Source organism: Ranitomeya imitator, chromosome 4 (assembly GCF_032444005.1).
Source record: "Ranitomeya imitator isolate aRanImi1 chromosome 4, aRanImi1.pri, whole genome shotgun sequence".
In the NCBI taxonomy this organism is placed as follows: Eukaryota; Metazoa; Chordata; class Amphibia; order Anura; family Dendrobatidae; genus Ranitomeya; species Ranitomeya imitator.
Window position 1 is genome coordinate 434497302 of NC_091285.1, and position 19329 is coordinate 434516630.

A 19329-nucleotide genomic window follows, 5' to 3' on the forward strand; every position below is an offset into this window, starting at 1 on the left:
GTCTTCGTTTCTGGTGGATTAGCGCTCCTGGTTGACAGTTCAGGCCAGTGACATTGTCAAACTGCTGGCTCAATTTGTGCACTCCTGATTCTGTTATAGAAGACATCTTTACTTCTAAAGCATCAGAAGCACAGTGGGACAGAAGCTGACCAGGATTAGGAGCAAATGGCGCACTCCAGCAACCTTGGACGGCCTCAAGGCAGTGCTTACAGGCTCACTACGAAATAGCTTGTAATCACCCTGAATACTGAATGCCATCTGTGAAAAAACCGCCCTCAAGCTATTGTTATTCATTGGGGCAATGTAGATACGCCTTGTTTTTTTTCTTGTGGACTTGAATCTGCATGTTAGAAAAAAAAATCGCCACTAGTTTATTCTGGGGGTTGGATGAGACCCTCTCAGTCCTGCTGCTGGGTCTCAGTCCCCAGTGTACAGAGCAGTGAACCATAAAATATAAAGTTAAAGACATTGCCTTGTCTAAATTGGGCAAAAACCAGCAACTTTGCAATTTAACTCTTAATATAAATGTCTCCATTCTCAAGGACAGAGCGACTAATTCTACCAGCCATCCTGCAGTCTGAGAGTTGCCGGTTTGGTAGGCAAGGAACACACTGCTTGTAGACTTTATCCTTCAGAGTCTGCAGGTGCTGCTCGGATGGCTTCAGTGTCCTGCTGTTTCCTCCATACTGCAGAGACAACGCTACCTACCTACCTATACCTACCCAGAATAGCCTGGGAGAGTGCTCCTTTTGGAATAGCGGTACAGCCATCAGACTGGTCTGAACTGATCATTTTGAGGGCTTGGGGAGAATGGGGCAAATTTTAATAAACAAGTTTCTTGTTTTTCCAATCACTTTGTTTATTTTCTCTTTTTAGAAGATGAGAATAAACCCTTAAGTGACATATCTTACTGGCTTCTCTTCTTTAGTTTTACATTGTAAAAGAAAATCGTGGCAATGAGGGCACATGTGTTGGTGTTTCCCGATGGCCTGTGCATGACTTCAATCACCGAACCACCTCGGATATGTGGCTATACCGAGCATACAGTGGCAACCTGTATCACAATGGAGAACAGACTCTGACCTTACCCAGCTTTACTCAGGGAGACTTTATTACCTGTGTCCTTGACATGGAAGCTCGAACCGTGTCCTTTGGTAAAAATGGGGAGGTGAGATGAGCTCCCTTTTATGCTTTTGTGTTTACCATAATTTTACAACCATAGCTTTATATCCATTCTTTGCTACAGCAACATTTTTGTATTTATAACATACTGTACATCTTATGAAAATGTTTTTCTTTTTCCGTCCACAGGAGCCCAAACTGGCATTTGAGGATATTGATGCAGCAGAATTGTACCCTTGTGTAATGTTTTACAGTAGTAACCCTGGAGAGAAGGTACAGTTATTATCTAATTACTTTACTTTTATCATATTAAGCGCACATAATAAAATCTTGCAGGTTAATAGAGGTGTTATGTTCAGCACAGAAATGTTTTGTGTTTTAGGTAAAGATCTGTGACATGCAGATGAGAGGCACTCCTAGAGACTTATTACCAGGGGATCCTATCTGTAGTCCTGTAGCAACTGTCTTGGCTGAATCAAGTGTCCAGCTTCTCCGAATATTGCATCGCACTGAACGTTGGACCCACTGCATAAACAAAAAAATGGTGGAGCGTTTGCAAAAAATCAAAGGTTGCCTGAGAGAAGCAGGTGCCAAGTTAAAGAAAAGTCGTTCGGTCCAGAGTAGGGAAGAGCATGAAACTCGTGATGAGAAAGAAGACGACAAGGGGAAGCATTCAAGACATGGCCTGGCAGAGCTTGGAGAAACACAGCTGAAAACTCTGTGTGTAGAAGTGTGGCCCGTCTTGGCCATCATTGGAGGAGTGGACACTGGACTTAGGGTGGGTGGCAGATGTGTCCATAAGCAAACGGGTCGTCATGCCACTCTGTTGGGTGTGGTGAAGGAGGGCAGCACTTCTGCCAAAGTTCAATGGGACGAGGCAGAGATCACTATCAGGTATGATTATTTCTCATCTTCAACCTCAGAGTACTTCTTTATATATATTTCTTCATCTTTTGAGATCTTATGTATTTATTTCTATTAAAAAACCTAGGTGCATTCATGACTTGGATCACTAAGGGTATAAACTGAACATATGGTGTTCCTCAGCTAAGACAATCAGCTATTGGCTGTAATTGTGTGGGGGTTGATCAGCAAGTGTTTGATTTTTTAGGCCGGCGTCACACTGGCGCTTAAAACGGCCGAGTGCAATGCGATAAAAAATCGCATTGCACTCGGACCTATGTTAACATATGGGGCCGCTCCCAGCAGCCGACTTTTTGTCGGCCGTTTTCCTCGGTCCGAGACAATCGCAGCATGCGATTGTCTCGGACCGAGGAAAACTCTCGGCTCACTCGCACCCATATAAGCCTATGGGTGCGAGTGAGACAGCGCACACCACTCGGATAACATCCGAGTGATGTGCGCTATAAGCGGACCCCAGCAATGGAGGAGATGGAGAAATTCATTTCTCCGCCTCCTCCGCAGCTGTGCTCCGATTCTTCCTGTGCGAGAGAATCGGAGCACAGACGCATGACACTCTGCTCCTGCTCTGCTGCGAGCAGGAGCCGAGTGTCATTAGCATATCGCATCCGATGCTCTCGAATTGGATGCAATACGCTAGTGTGACGCCGGCCTTAGATGCAACTCCAAGACAGTGAAAATCGGGCACGGCACAGTTCCTGTTAAAATCCAGCTCTGTGATAAAGTACCAACAAATAAAGTAGCACTCTGTAGCACTATAACTTGCAAACATGAAATATATTAAATTTGAATTGCAGTACTGCTCTAGAAAATTAGAAAAATTGAGAATACTTGGCACATAAATTGGCAATTCATGTGTACCCAGCAGCCATGATAAGGCGATTCTCGTTGCTGGGAACCTGCCTAATGTGAATCTCCCATAAAGTACATACATAGTGTATCCTTCAGAGTTAGAGGAGCTCTTTGTATACTCCTTTCTTTTGCCAGTAGATAAGGGTCACAAACATGAAACCATTATTAAAAAACCACTGTCAATAATTTGTTAGCTTAACCTGTGTAAATTTGTGTGTAAGCGTGTTAATATACTCACCGATTGTTATCATCTTCAGTTTCCAGCACGGTTCCAGTCCTCTTCTCACTCATGTGACTTCTATTCCGACTTGCCAAATCACACTGGAGTTTGTTTCAGCTGGAAGTTGCATTTACAATGTATGTCTATGGAGTCTCTTTCTGACATTCTGTAGGTTTACATTAAAAAAGTGACTTCTGTCGTCGCATAAACTCCAGTGTTATACGGCAAGTCGGAAAAGAAGTAACGTGAGTGAAAAGAGTATTGGAGCAGGGCTGGAAACAGGCCTTCAGATACTTGATCTACTATTTATATGATTTTTCAGCAAACATGAGTTATAACAGGGGAGGTGGGACAAATACCTTAATTTTAAAGGCTACTGTGTTCTTTATAAACTTCCATTTGTCCTTTTTTATTCTTTAGTAATTCTACTTTTCTTGCATGGCTTCATTTCACATAGAGCTTATAACAAATGAATTAATTCCAAAAAGATCTGTGTGATTGTATGTCCTTTGCCAATTAAAGGGGTTCTCTGTTAATAGAAAAAAAAACTAAAGGAAGTGTTATTATAAACATATTCTAAATGCATTTAATTATGATTAAAATGTAATTTATTAATTATATTTCAATTTAAATCCTCATAATTTTTTCTAGGGAGTTAATCACTATGGAATTAAAATGGCAGTTGTCCTGTTATACTTACAAAAAAATGGTCTAAAATGTTAATAGGAAAAGTGCATGTAATGTGAGCATATGAAGTAGAAAGCTCCACTGCAGTGACTATTGAGATAACGATACCTTGTATCATTTTTCAGAAAGACAGAAAGAGTAGACAGCAGTGTGACTAGTCGTTTCTAGAGAATTAGATCAAGTAGACAGGGTGTACAGCAGTGTGAGCAGCCTATTCTGACCTCAGCACCCCTGATATCTCCTGTACTAGATCAGGCAGACATGGTATACAGCAGTGTGAGCAGACTATTCTGACCTCAGCACCCCTGATATCTCCTGTACTAGATCAGGCCGACATGGTGGATGGCAGTGTGAACAGCATCTTCCTTTCTCTGCACTCATGGTATCTAGAATATTAGATCAGACACGGTGGAGGGCAGTGTGAGCAGCCCCTTCTTATCTTAACTCCCCTGGTATCTAGAGTATGAGATCACAATAACAAGGAAAAATAGCACAATCCTATGTCTCAAGCATGCTTGAGAAAGGCTTTATATGAGAAGCTGAAACGTCGTTTGTATCTGTGTGAAAAAAGCACTCCAACGGAAATCAGTGAAAAAGTGGACTTTATTCAGATTATTAGATCCAGTAGACATGGTGTACATCAGTTTGAGCAGCCTATTCTTATCTCAGTACTCTTGGTATCTCCAGTATTTGATCAGATAGACATGGTGGACAGCAGTGTGAGCAGCCTATTCTTATCTCAGCACTCTTGGTATCTCCACTCCAGTATTTGATCAGATAGACATGGTGGACAGCAGTGTGAGCAGCCTCTTCTTACCTCTGCACCCCTGATATCTCCAGTATTAGATCAGATAGACATGGTTGGACAGCAGTGTGAGCAGCCTATTCTTATCTCAGCACTCTTGGTATCTCCAGTATTTGATCAGATAGGCATGGTGGACAGCAGTGTGAGCAGCCTCTTCTTACCTCTGCACCCCTGATATCTCCAGTATTAGATCAGATAGACATGGTTGGACAGCAGTGTGAGCAGCCTATTCTTATCTCAGCACTCTTGGTATCTCCAGTATTTGATCAGATAGACATGGTAGACAGCAGTGTGAGCAGCCTCTTCTTACCTCTGCACCCCTGATATCTCCAGTATTAGATCAGATAGACATGGTTGGACAGCAGTGTGAGCAGCCTATTCTTGCTTCAGTACTCCTGATATCTCCTGTATTAGGTCAGACACACATGGTGGACAGCAGTGTGAGCAGCCTCTTCTTACCTCTGCACCCCTGATATCTCCTGTATTAGGTCAGACAGACATGGTGTACAGCAGTGTGAGCAGCCTATTCTTATCTCAGCACTCTTGGTATCTCCAGTATTTGATCAGATAGGCATGGTGGACAGCAGTGTGAGCAGCCTCTTCTTACCTCTGCACCCCTGATATCTCCAGTATTAGATCAGATAGACATGGTTGGACAGCAGTGTGAGCAGCCTATTCTTATCTCAGCACTCTTGGTATCTCCAGTATTTGATCAGATAGACATGGTAGACAGCAGTGTGAGCAGCCTCTTCTTACCTCTGCACCCCTGATATCTCCAGTATTAGATCAGATAGACATGGTTGGACAGCAGTGTGAGCAGCCTATTCTTGCTTCAGTACTCCTGATATCTCCTGTATTAGGTCAGACACACATGGTGGACAGCAGTGTGAGCAGCCTCTTCTTACCTCTGCACCCCGGATATCTCCTGTATTAGGTCAGACACACATGGTGGACAGCAGTGTGAGCAGCCTCTTCTTACCTCTGCACCCCTGATATCTCCTGTATTAGGTCAGACAGACATGGTGTACAGCAGTGTGAGCAGCCTATTCTTACCTCAGCACCCCTGATATCTCTCTATTAGATCAGATAGGTTCAGTGTGTGCAAGGTTGGTGAGTTAGATCAGACAGCATTCCAAAGTGAGTGCTGCCGATCAACATGAGACGAGGCCGTTGGCCATTCAAAGAGTGCACCAAAACCCTCTAATTTACAATTAGACAAAGTTTTATTACAATACACAAATTTACTGGAATCTACTGTGCCAGTATGATTTTTGTAAGGGATAAATCCACTATATGAAGGCCTAAATGGTTGAATTTTAGTTTTGGGAACATGATGCAAAAAATAATTTTTGATAAAAAGTGATTATAAACATGATAGGAATTGGATATCACTCAATCCTTGAGCACTTTAAGAAAAAAGTGTGAAAAACAATTCAAGGATTGCTGAGGTTTTCTCTTCATCATAACAAAAAAGTGATAAAAGTTGTATTTACTTACCAAAAATGGCACCAGTAAAAAATACAGTTTATCCCATAAAAATAATCCCTGATACAAATGTCTATGGAAAAATAAAACTGTTTCAAAATGTATTAAAGCCATCAAAAATGTGTTGTTTTTTTTTGTTTGTTTGTTTTAAGAGCAGTAAATAAATAACGAACTACATAAATTGGGTATTATCATTATCATAATGACCTACAATAGTGAACAGTGTTTTAAGAAAAATAAAACCAGAATTACTGTTTCTTTTGTACATTCCACCTCGGTATTTTTTTTTTTTTTTTTTTAAACGGTGTCACGTGTCAGAAAATGGTACCATTGAATACTTGACACGCAAAAAAATAAGCCTTCATACAGCCCTTTTGACAGAAAATTGTAAGAATCTATGGCTCTCTGAAAAAATATCATTTGTTTTTGTTTCTCCATATTCTAAGTGTTTATTTTTTTGTATAAAAGTTGTAAGATGTAAATAAAGCTACATACATTTGATATTGCCATAATTGGGGTGACCTACAGAATAAAAGTAACAATTTTATTTGTTTAGCACATGAATAGCATAAAATGTAGAGAGAATTTGTCAGTAGACTCAACTGTCCTAAGCCGTCTATATGGGATGCAATTATTATTATTATTTATTATTATAGCGCCATTTATTCCATGGCGCTTTACATGTGAGGAGGGGTATACATAATAAAAACAAGTACAATAATCTTAAACAATACAAGTCATAACTGGTACAGGAGGAATGAGGACCCTGCCCGCGAAGGCTCACAATCTACAAGGGATGGGTGAGAATACAGTAGGTGAGGGTAGAGATGGTCATGCAGCGGTTTGGTCGATCGGTGGTTACTGCAGGTTGTAGGCTTGTCTGAAGAGGTGGGTCTTCAGGTTCTTTTTGAAGGTTTCGATGGTAGGCAAGAGTCTGATGTGTTGTGGTAGAGGGTTCCAGAGTAGGGGTGATACGCGAGAGAAATCTTGTATACGATTGTGGGAAGAGGAGATAAGAGGGGAGTAGAGTAGGAGATCTTGTGAGGATCGGAGGTTGCGGGTAGGTAAGTACCGGGAGACGGGGTCACAGATGTATGGAGGACACAGGTTGTGGATGGCTTTGTACGTCATGGTAAGGGTTTTGTAGTGGAGTCTCTGGGCAATGGGGAGCCAGTGAAGGGATTGACAGAGGGGAGAGGCCGGGGAATAGCGGGGGGACAGGTGGATTAGTCGGGCAGCAGAGTTTAGAATAGATTGGAAGGGTGCGAGAGTGTTAGAGGGGAGGCCACAGAGCAGGAGGTTGCAGTAGTCAAGGCGAGAGATGATGAGGGCATGGACTAGGGTTTTTGCAGATTCATGGTTGAGGAATGAACGGAATCGTGAAATATTTTTGAGTTGAAAGCGGCAGGAAGTGGAAAGGGCTTGGATATGTGGTTTGAAGGAGAGATCAGCGTCAAGGATTACCCAAGTCATAGAAAGTATAATAAAAGGATACCTTGATATCCGAGACCCATTGGCTTGTTCCAGAGAATTATGTTACTCATATGTGAAAGAGCTGCTAAGATCTATTGGCTGGACACTGATCTCCATGAGAATCTGCCTCCTGAGCTGCTTATAAATGAAAGGGAACGTTACCAGTGTGAGACATGCAGTGACTGACCCTTTGCTGTCAAAATCACACGCCGCTCTGCAGTAAGATTGTAATGAACACCGTACAAGAGAAATTAAATAGTAACCATTATTTTAATTTTGATATCATAAATCAATAGTCTCAGTCTGGTAATGTCCCGTTTTATTTATAATGGTCTCTGGAGGCAGATACCTGTAGTGATCAGTGTCTGGTCCATAGATCTTAGCATCTCATTTACATATAAGAAAAATGTAGATATCTCTGGACGAAGACATCGGACTGCAACTATCAAGGTATCACTTTATTCCACTCCATGGGCATGACCTACATGTCCATATAGACGTCTTAGGAGGGTTGACCCTGCTGACAGCTTCCCTTTAAAAGTAAAAAAATTAAAATATTAAAAGCTGTTTTTCTTTTTCTGTCTCCCTATAAAGAGGTGATAAAAGTTTGGTAATAGGTTACATGTAGCCCAAAATGGTGCCAACTCCTTTAACAAAAAACAAGCAGTCATTTAGCTACATTGATAAAAGAATAAAATACTGGCTGTTGGATTTTAACAAAGAAAGAACATACAAAGCTTTAAAGTCTCAAAGCTTTAAAAAGGTTGAGTCTTTAATGAGTTAAATGCACATTACATAAGGGTTTATTTATAATGATATTTGCTTCAGTAGTCTTTTCTATTCCTGAGAACCTCCTTTTAATAAGTGATATTGTATTACCATGAACACAAAGCCAGTTCATTTATTTGGGGGGAAAACGCAAACAAAAAGCCGCTGATCATGACCGTTCTGTTATTTTAACCGTTAAGTCCCCTCCCCTTACACTTTAGCGAATTGTTGGGACAAAACGATGGTTTTACTGATCGTTCACCCGACCGCTATCTCTCGCGAATTTCCCATTCACAGGAATGCTCGTTCTGCCACACGCTTCTGTGTTCTTCCGTGAGAGCACCGTTTCCAGACTGTCTCTAGAAACAACATAAATGGACAGTCTGACATCCTTCTGTCCCCGGCCATCATCAATCTGGGAGTCCGCATACACATTAGACTATGGCCTGTACCCATCGATACAGGCGGTTTTAGCCAACGTTCATCTAATGTGTATAGGGGCCTGTAGGCTACAGATGACAATGTGATATTTATGGATGTAATGATGGTACACTGCTCTCCGTGTGTACTAAATGACTGTATTTTTACATAATTACTACTTCATCTTTGCTTTGTGCATCGTAATGTCTTGTGTTGTGTCCTGCCCTCTAGTCTGTCCTGTGCTGCTTATGCTATGGAGTTTAATTGCTGCTTCTTTTTTTTTTTTTTTTTAAAGTCACAAAAATGTATATTTATGAAAACTAATCCTCAGAAAAGTGAAGGTTTTGTCCATAGCAGCTGTGACCTCTCGCGCTAGCTGGACCATGAACCTCGCAATCTGAATGGTTGCTATAGGCAAATCTCCACGTTCTATAGTAGTTTTCCTAAATAAGAACCTATATTTACTCATGAATGCTTGCTGTAAATGACTTGACAGTTTTCAACATTATTTCCTGTACTCTCCTCTTGTCTGTCCCTCACTTGCCTTTTCCTGTGTCGTTCTGATTTTTTTCTCAACCAAAGCTTCCCAACTTTTTGGTCGCCTAGTGACACTCCTCTCTACAATTTGGAGCCTTGTGACCCCCCTCCCTTCGATGTGGCTCGTTTCCGTGGGCTGACTGCCTCTACACTGCTTGACCTTACATACCTGACAGGCATCCACGAAGATCCTGGCAAATTAGGTGCTAAACGCCACGAAAAGAGACACCGTCATGAATCCGAAGAGAAGGGAGACCCCGAGCAGAAGGGCGACGTTGAATCGATAGAACGGGCAACCGAGGAGAAAACAATTAGCAACATAGCTTCTAAGTCCGAAAACGAATCTATTACACTACTCAGTGAAACTCCGGCCAGTGATCAACAACATCATTCTATTGATGGGAAACGTAAAAGTCATGACCACCTCTCAAGGAGCCATGATGTTGCCCAATCTGAAATTAGGGCTGTTCAATTATCCTACATAAATTTAGGAGCCATGAAATCCTTGGGAGCGCTGCTAAGCTGCAGTAAATATGCTGAGCTGCTTCTTATTCCAAAGGTACTGGCCGAGAATGGACACAATTCAGATTGCGCGAGCTCTCCCGTCATACATGAGGATGTTGAGATGAGAGCTGCCCTTCAATTTTTGATGCGTCACATGGTGAAGAGGGCTGTTATGAGATCACCCATAAAAAGGGCATTGGGACTGGCTGATTTGGAGAGAGCGCAAGCCATGATTTACAAGCTGGTGGTACATGGACTACTGGAAGAGCAATTTGGCAGCAGGATTAGACAAGGTATGCCACAACAAGTGTCAAAGTGTATGTAGACCTTAATAACATAGCTCGCAAAAATAAAAATGGCGTAGAATTATTAGAATTTATACCCATTTAGCCCCTTTAAGGGGAAGTACAGTGCATAGGATAAAATCCGGAAGAAAGCCACACGTAAAACTCTACGTTTTTGTTTGTGGTTTCACTTTGCTGCATAAGGTAATAACTGCTACTACTATTGCTACTACTAACTGTTATTACTGCTATGGTAATAACCAATATAGAAATATACTCCTTTTGTTTGTGCAAAATAGTCTACTGATTGCATTTATCTTACTTGTTCTACCCTTAACTACCAGGGCTTTCTATTATTTTGTAAATTTGCGATCAGAATAAAAATGAACATTTCATGTACAATCATGTACATGAATCATACAATTATTAGGTTCTGTAGAAGGACGTAGATCTGGGTATTTATTATGATGGAATATAGGCTGAACTGGATGGACAAATGTCTTTTTTCGGCCTTATTAACTATGTTACTATGTTACTATGTGTCTAAAGAGTTATTACAATATAAAATTCCAATATCCATAGGATAAGGATAATTTGATGATTCCTGGTTGCCCATTGGTGGGACCCCTCAGCGATCCTGGAATTCTATGGATCCCTGAGCGTGGGGCTCCTGCAGTCCCGTCCTGAATGGCTTCATTATCCATGGGATTGTGGCAGATTGCTGAGCACTCTACCCTGCTCCCTCTGTCAGTTTCATAGACAGTGAATGTGACTATTTGCACCTTCGCTCATGACAGGGTGGCAGATTTCTGGATCACTGAAGGTGCCAGCGATCAGCAAGTTTTATCCTATCCTAATGAATGGGGATAACTTGCTGCCTTTTGCTCGTTTGGTGTCTTTTTTGGGTTTTTTTGTTGCAGTTGAGTGACTGTTGTTTGCATTATGTCTGCCTTTCCTCCAGACATAGACCAACAAGCTGAGGATAATGATCAAATTCAACAAGCTCAAACACCAGTTACCACGAGCCCTTCGGCATCCAGCACCACGTCTTTCATGAGCAGCTCGCTTGAAGACACTACCACCGCTACCACACCGGTCACCGACACTGAAACCGTGCCAGCATCCGAGTCTCCTGGAGTAATGCCTCTCAGCTTGTTGAGGTACTCTACACATTCATTGCCTGTGTAAATAGACTATTTCTTCATTTCAGTGGTCCAGATGTGCTAAGGAGCTTCTCTACACTTTATTATAGTGATTGTATGAAATGTGAATACCTCTCCTTGGTCCACCATTTCATTGTCACCTTGGTTCACACTACATGCCTTACATAGCCTTTACCCAAGACTACAGCAGCCCGGCTGAGTACTGAGCACTGTGCCCTAATCCGGTAGAATCATCCACTTGTTTGTTAGTTTGGCTTCATAGGATACCAATGAACCGACCAGTATGGTTTTGTTTTGGAGTGTGGCAGGAAAGCAAAGGACTGAAGAATCTTACAGAGGCACAGGGAGAACACACCGTCTGTGTAGATGTTTCTCTTGGCTGGATGTGACCTTGAAACTTGAGCCCTCCAATACACCCACTGACCAACTGTCAGGAATATTTTGATCTTTCATACATTTTTAGCATTTTACATTTCCTCTTTTAGGCAAATGTTTTCAAGCTACCCAACAACAACAGTGATGCCCACCCGTCGTGCACAGACCCCTCCAATCACATCACTGCCCACATCACCCACTGATGAAGTGGGAAGAAGGCAGAGCCTGACCTCTCCCGACTCTCAGCCTTCAAGACATTCCAACCGTACCGGTGAGTGTACAATTAACCATATCATGCAAACAACGATCTGTCTTATATTTGGAACCTATTACATTGCATATACTGGCTGAAAACAGAATCAGATACTGGCTTCATTGCTAAAGGCATCTATATTTTACTCTGATGCACTGTGGCATTTCAGAGAAAAACACAGAGGAAAACGTAGTCGGGGGCAAAGTGATGAATTTAAGAGGCAGGTCCCGGCTGTCTTCTTTATGCCTCTTCACCAAGACTGATGGGTCTCTCCTTATGTGTGTAGGAGAAGCTTAGGTGAGGAGCCGGTGCAGACCTGCCTCTTGGACCTGGACCCATGAATTCTATGGGTTATCTGACTCAGAAAAGCATTACATTTTTAAGCGTGGATGCTTTTAAGATCTAAAAAAGTAAGGCTTCCTTGCCAGCAGATTAATGGATCCAGCACAGGCTGCACTGCCTCCGGAGGTGATGTCTGCACCATTTGAAAGTCACAGGTTTGCTGAAGCCTGTGGTTGGCTGCAGTGGTCAGGTGACTGGATGAGCATGTCATTAGAGATCCATCCACTGTTGGGCTCCTAATCACCTGACCGTGTGACTTTCAAATGAACCAGACATCCGACTCAGCGCTGACCTCTGGGTAGCCAGCTCTGGTCAGTGGGGCTGGTGGTAGGCGAGAATGCCTCCATTTTTTTATTTAACCAACAAAAAAATCAAGGCAAAAAAGATTTCTAATCTGTGTGGGACAGCCCCTTTAAAATCAGATTAGATTCTATTTTTATTGTAAAAAATGTACAAAAAAAAAGCTGCAATAATAATTAGACTAAAGGTACCGTCACACTAAGCGACGCTGCAGCGATACAGACAACGATCCGGATCGCTGCAGCGTCGCTGTTTGGTCGCTGGAGAGCTGTCACACAGACAGCTCTCCAGCGACCAACGATCCCGAGGTCCCCGGTAACCAGGGTAAACATCGGGTTACTAAGCGCAGGGCCGCGCTTAGTAACCCGATGTTTACCCTGGTTACCAGCGTGAAAGTAAAAAAAAAAAAAACACACTACATACTTACCTTCCGCTGTCTGTCCCTCAGCGCTCTGCTTCTCCGCCCTGTGTAAGCACAGCGGCCGGAAAGCACAGCGGTGGCGTCACCGCTGTGCTCTGCTTTCCGGCTCACCGGCGCTCACAGTGCAGAGAAGCAGAGCGCCGGGGACAGACAGCGGAAGGTAAGTATGTAGTGTTTGTTTTTTTTTACTTTTACGCTGGTAACCAGGGTAAACATCGGGTTACTAAGCGCGGCCCTGCGCTTAGTAACCCGATGTTTACCCTGGTTACCAGTGAAGACATCGCTGAATCGGCGTCACACACACGCCGATTCAGCGATGTCAGCAGGAAGTCCAGCAACGAAATAAAGTGCTGGACTTTCTGCAGCGACCAACGACATCACAGCAGGATTCTGATCGCTGCTGTGTGTCAAACTGAACGATATCGCTAGCCAGGACGCTGCAACGTCATGGATCGCTAGCGATATCGTTTAGTGTGACGGTACCTTAAAAGGCAGTTCACGTATTCCTTTTTGTATTGATGCTTTCATTGGTAATCTTGGTTGATTGTAATTTCTTGTTTGTCTCCACAGCTCTGTCAGATCCCAGTAGTCGCCTCTCTACATCTCCCCCACCTCCTGCTGTGGTTGTACCTTTACTAGAAATGGGCTTCTCTATAAGACAGATCAAGAAAGCCATGGAAGCTACTGGTAAGTGTCCTTTTTGTCTTATTTTTTCTTACCGCATTCTGACTGTTTCTCATCTATATATGTGATATTTAAATTAGTTTGGGAAGGAGCACATGTGTTGCCAATCATTACTTTTTCTTGTGTAATAAAAAAAATATATCAGTCATTGTCTTCTGCCGTTTCCAACACCACTCCGGTCCTCCCATGTATGACTTGACCATAGTTGTGACGTGCAGGCTCACGCAGCTTCCTATTTGTGGGCCGGAGGTGACTTTCTCAATGTGAGTCTGGGACTCCGAACGAGGCTATTAGAGGCTTACATTACAACCATGGTCACGTGATGCGGGAGAGGACCGGAGCAGAGCTGGTAACAAATGGGGGAATATAACAATGCCGGAGTGCTCCTTTAAGCTTTTGGGTTTGTGACTTTGATCCGTGACAGATAAAACATCTTCTCTCTAGGTATGGTTTGCTGCTATTATGACTGCATATTTTGCTCTATTATTTAACAAAATCTTTAATTATTTTAAGCTGGTTTATTACCGTAATCTTCCTTTAAAGCTATTTCCATCATAAAATGTAAAATTCCCTAATACTTATTCCGTGATTTCCTATGTTTGTGCTTTTCCAGGTGCTCGAGAGGCTGACCCCCAGAATATTACTGTATTGGCAATGTGGATGATAGAACATCCTGATGATGAGGAAAGATACTCTGGCAGAGCCAGTGAACAGTGCCAGGGTGGTGTTATTTCAGGTGCAGGGGGTAAAGCCAATGAGGTTTTCACAGGAGACATTTCCTCTTCAGATACCCCAGAATTGGAAGAATGCTTTTGTGAGAGGTAACTTATGTACATTTAGGAGAATACTGGATGAATGCTATAGTAGCTTGCAAAAGTAGTTACCACCACAACCCCCACCACCCCCTTAGCATTTTTCGTGTTTTGCTACATCACAACCTGGAATTTCACAGTTTTTTGTGAAGGTTTGCATCAGTTCATGTAAAGAACATAACTACAATTGTGAACATTTGGTTTAATTTTTTATTGCGAAGCAAATGTTAAATAGGACAAAATAACTGAAAAGTTCAGTGTGCATAACTATTCACCTCCCTGAAGTCAGTACTTTGTAGAGCCTCCTTTTGCAGAATTTACATCTGGAAGTCACTTTGGATAAGTCTCTGAGCTTTCCAAATCTTGTCACAGGGATTTTTGCCCATTTCTCAAGGCAGAACTACTCCAGCTCCTTCAAATTAGATGGGTTCCTCTGGTGAACAGTAATCTTCAAGTCTGACCACAGATTCTCAATTTGATTAAGTTCTGGGCTTTGCCTAGACCACTCCAAAACATTTACATGTTTCCCCTTACACCACTCAAGGGTTGCTTTAGCAGTAAGCTTTGGTTCATTGTCCTATTGAAAGCTGAACCTCTATCCCAGTCTGAAATCACTGACAGAGGGAAACAGGTTTTGCTCACAAACATCTCTGTATTTCGCACCATCCTGGATGCAGACCATTTTCCCTGTCCCTGCTGATGAAAAACATCCCCACTGCATGATGCTGCCACCACCATATTTCACTGTGGGGATGGTGTTATTGGTGTGATGCACTGTGTTGGTTTGGAACCAGACATAGCATTTATCTTGGTGGCCAAAAATTTAAAATTTGATCTCATCTGACCATAGCACCTTCCTCCATACATTTGCGGAGTCTCCCACATGTCTTTTGGAAAATGTAAAACGAGCATTACAATTTTTATGTGAAAGTAAAGGTTTTGTTTCTGCCCACTTTTTCATGAAGGACATCTTTATTGAGTGTACGGCTTATTATGGTCATATGGACAGATACTCCAGTCTCTGCTTGGGAACTCTGCAGTTACCTCAGGGTTACCTTTGGTCTCTGTGGTGCCTCTCTGATTAATGCCTTCCTTGCCCAAGCTGAGCGTTTTGGTGGGCGGGCCTCTCTTGGCAGGTTTGTTGTGGTACCATATTCTTTCCATTTGATGATAATGCATGTGATGGTGCTCTGGGGAATCATAAGAGATTGAGATATTTTTTGTAACCCAACCCCGACTTGTTCTTCTCAACAACTTTGACCCTGACTTGTTTGGAGATCTTCCTGGTCTTCATGGTGTTTTTTGCTTAGTGGTGCCTCTTTCTTCATGGTGTTGCAGCCTCTGTTGCCTTTCAGAAAAGATGTACCCTATACATACTGACAGACCACGTGACGCTTAGATTGCACACAGGTGGGCTTCCTTTCACTAAATATGTGACTTATGAAGGTAATTGCCTGCAGCAGATTTTTTTAGGGGCTTTATAGCATTAGTGGTGAATACATATGCACATACCAATTTTCAGTTATTTTCTCCCATAAATTAAATTTATGTCTATAATTTTCTCCCTTCACTTCACCAACTTACACGGTTTAGTGCTGATGTGTCACACACAAATAGGATTACAAAAATATTAAAACACAAGTTGTTATATAACATAATATGTAAAAAGCTAATGGGGTGAATACTTTTGCAAGCCACTGTATGCCTTTTTTTGCCTACGTTGCAGTGTCATTTAGACTGCGTTGTCAGTGTAGTGTTTGACTATTTTTTGGGGGTGTGCTAAATGCAGACAGATATTAGTTTCTAGGAAAATATAGAAACTTCTACATACAGGGGTTGAAATTTATCAATGGCAATGCGCCAGTATTCTTTTAGGGAAAAAATCATTAAAAGAGAAGACTTACAGAAAAGAGAGACTAAAAAGAGACTAAACAGTAGTGATGAGCGAATATACTCGTTACTCAAGATTTCCCGAGCACGCTCAGGTATCCTCCGAGTATTTTTTTAGTGCTTGGAGATTTAGTTTTTCTTGCCGCAGCTGAATGATTTACATCTGTTAGCCAGCATAAGTACATGTGGGGATTCCCCAGCAACCAGGCAACCCCCACATGTACTTATGCTGGCTAACAGATGTAAAACATTCAGCTGTGGCAATAAAAACTAAATCTCCGAGCACTAAAAAAAATACTCGGGAGGACCCCCGAGCATGCTCGGGAAATCTCGAGTAACGAGTATATTCGCTCATCACTACTGGTGATGTATACCCATGTGGGAGATTGCACAATGGCAAGATTGTATTATTCCTGATGGTTGGAAACGAGCCTTTTCCATCAAGTGTTAATGTAGAACCCACCGGGGTGACAGCTATTGACTCATCCATGCTTCAGGTTACCGCTTTTTTCTTTTACATGTATTTTAAAATGTTGATCAAAAACACACCGTGTGAAAGAGGTCTAATTGTATCTGGTGTTGTGACTTGTAGTCCAGACAGCATGGATCAAGCAGAAAATGCTGGAGGGAGCAGCGGACAGCAGACGAGAGGCAGATCCACTGTAACTAGGAGGCAAAAGTTTGATCTGGCAGCAAGAACACTGCTGGCGAGAGCGGGTATGTTGCCCACTGCGTTTGAAGCATCCCACCTATTCTGAGCAGCAACACTAGTCGTATCTTGTAATACACATGCAATGATGTTTTTTAGGCGGGGAATGATATTTTCTTTCTACTACATCGCATATTTTACTAGAATGTCATTGATTTTCAGATTATTTGTGTCGGCGTGTTCTGCAGTATTATCCCACAGCAAATAACATTTCTTACATTTGAGGAATGGGAAGCGCTATATAGCCTGCACTTTGACATCTTTTTGCACAAATACAGTTAGGTCCATATATTTTTGGACAGAGACAACATTTTTCTAATTTTGGGTATAGACATTACCACAAAGAATTTTAAACAAAGCAATTCAGATGCAGTTGAAGTTCCGACTTTCATTTGAGGGTATCCACATTAAAATTGGGTGAAGGGTTTAGGAGTTTCAGCTTAACATGTGCCACCCTATTTTTAAAGGGACCAAAAGTAATTGGACAGATTCAATAATTTTAAATAAAATGTTCAAATCAAATGTTTTAGTACTTGGTTGAAAACCCTTTGTTGGCAATGACTGCCTGAAGTCTTGAATTCATGGACATCACCAGACGCCGTGTTTCCTCCTTTTCGATGCTCTGCCAGGCCTTTACTGCGGTGGTTTTCAGTTTCTCTTTGTTTTGGGGCCTTTCTGTCTGAAGTTTAGTCTTTAACAAGTGAAATGCCATTTAAGAATATTCCACTTCTTTGCTTTAATAAACTCCTGGGTTGCTTTGGCTTTATGTTTTGGGTCATTGTCCATCTGTATGAAATGACGACCGATCAGTTTTGCTGCATTTGGACGGATCTGAGCACACAGTATGGCTCTGAATACCTCAGAATTCATTCTGCTGCTTCTGTCCTGTGCCACATCATCAATAAACACTAGTGACCCAGTGCCACTGGCAGCCATGCATGCCCAAGCCATCACACTGCCTCCGCCATGTTTTACAGATGATGTGGTATGCTTTGGATCATGAGCTGTACCACGCTTTCGCCATACTTTTCTCTTTTCCATCATTCTGGTAGAGGTTGATCTTGGTTTCATCTGTCCAAAGAATGTTCTTCTAGAACTGTGCTGGCTTTTTTAGATGTTTTTTAGCAAAGTCCAGTCTAGCCTTTTTATTCTTGATGCTTATGAGTGGCTTGCACCGTGCAGTGAACCCTCTGTATTTACTTTCATGCAGTCTTGTCTTTATGGTAGATTTGGATATTGATACGCCGACCTCCTGGAGAGTGTTGGTCACTTGGTTGGCTGTTGTGAAGGTGTTTCTCTTCACCATGGAGATTATTCTGCGATCATCCACCACTGTTGTCTTCCATGGGCGCCCAGGTCTTTTTGCATTGATGAGTTCACCAGGGCTTTCTTTCTTTCTCAGGATGTGCCAAATTGTAGATTTTGCCACTCAGAATCACGTACCACCCCAAAATGTAATACGACTTAAGGTCCAAGGTTCAGAGCGCAAGATGAGTATACCAAAAGCCTACGCGAAACGCGCGTAGGGGCTGGCAATCTTCACGTCCACTCCACGACTGACATGGGTAAGGTCCAGTCCTAGACACCTATTGATACAACTAGTTTACATAGGTTCCTAGAGGGATTTAACAAGTGTGCTTTCACTTTTGGTATACTCATCTTGCGCTCTGAACCTTGGACCTTAAGTCGTATTACATTTTGGGGTGGTACGTGATTCTGTTACCTGTACCCTTCACATGAGTAACCCTATATGTAATGGAGATTTTTTATTAGGTGTTTATGTGATTGTATATTGTATGTTACTACTTAATAAATACTTGTAATTTTATTGATATAATTGGCAGCGTTTTGACTCCTTTTTTTCTAGTGGTTTATATTATCAATGGTAGTTTTTTCTGTCCAGTATAGGACGTATACAGGTCCTTCTCAAAAAATTAGCATATAGTGTTAAATTTCATTATTTACCATAATGTAATGATTACAATTAAACTTTCATATATTATAGATTCATTATCCACCAACTGAAATTTGTCAGGTCTTTTATTGTTTTAATACTGATGATTTTGGCATACAACTCCTGATAACCCAAAAAACCTGTCTCAATAAATTAGCATATCAAGAAAAGGTTCTCTAAACCAGAGGTCCCCAACCTTTTTTGCACCAGGGACCGGCTTTAAGCAAGACCAGTTTTCCATGGCCCGGTGGGGTGGGGGTGGGGCTCTGGTTATATGGGGGTGGGGTTATGGAGGGGTGGAGCTTAGTGCATACTTATCATGTAATTATGACATTTATAATGAGAATG

General features: G+C 42.0%; 1 protein-coding gene across 1 annotated transcript in view; it reads left to right on the plus strand.

Annotated features, from left to right (window-relative positions):
* HERC1 (HECT and RLD domain containing E3 ubiquitin protein ligase family member 1) overlaps positions 1-19329 on the plus strand; it is a 163831-nt gene that overhangs the window by 69869 nt on the left and 74633 nt on the right. The window contains exons 35-43 of the mRNA XM_069765571.1: positions 929-1168; positions 1312-1395; positions 1505-2016; positions 9336-10087; positions 11040-11238; positions 11727-11887; positions 13503-13619; positions 14230-14437; positions 16911-17035. Of these exons, the coding sequence (XP_069621672.1) occupies positions 929-1168; positions 1312-1395; positions 1505-2016; positions 9336-10087; positions 11040-11238; positions 11727-11887; positions 13503-13619; positions 14230-14437; positions 16911-17035 (2398 nt within the window). The remainder of the gene's footprint in view (positions 1-928; positions 1169-1311; positions 1396-1504; positions 2017-9335; positions 10088-11039; positions 11239-11726; positions 11888-13502; positions 13620-14229; positions 14438-16910; positions 17036-19329) is intronic.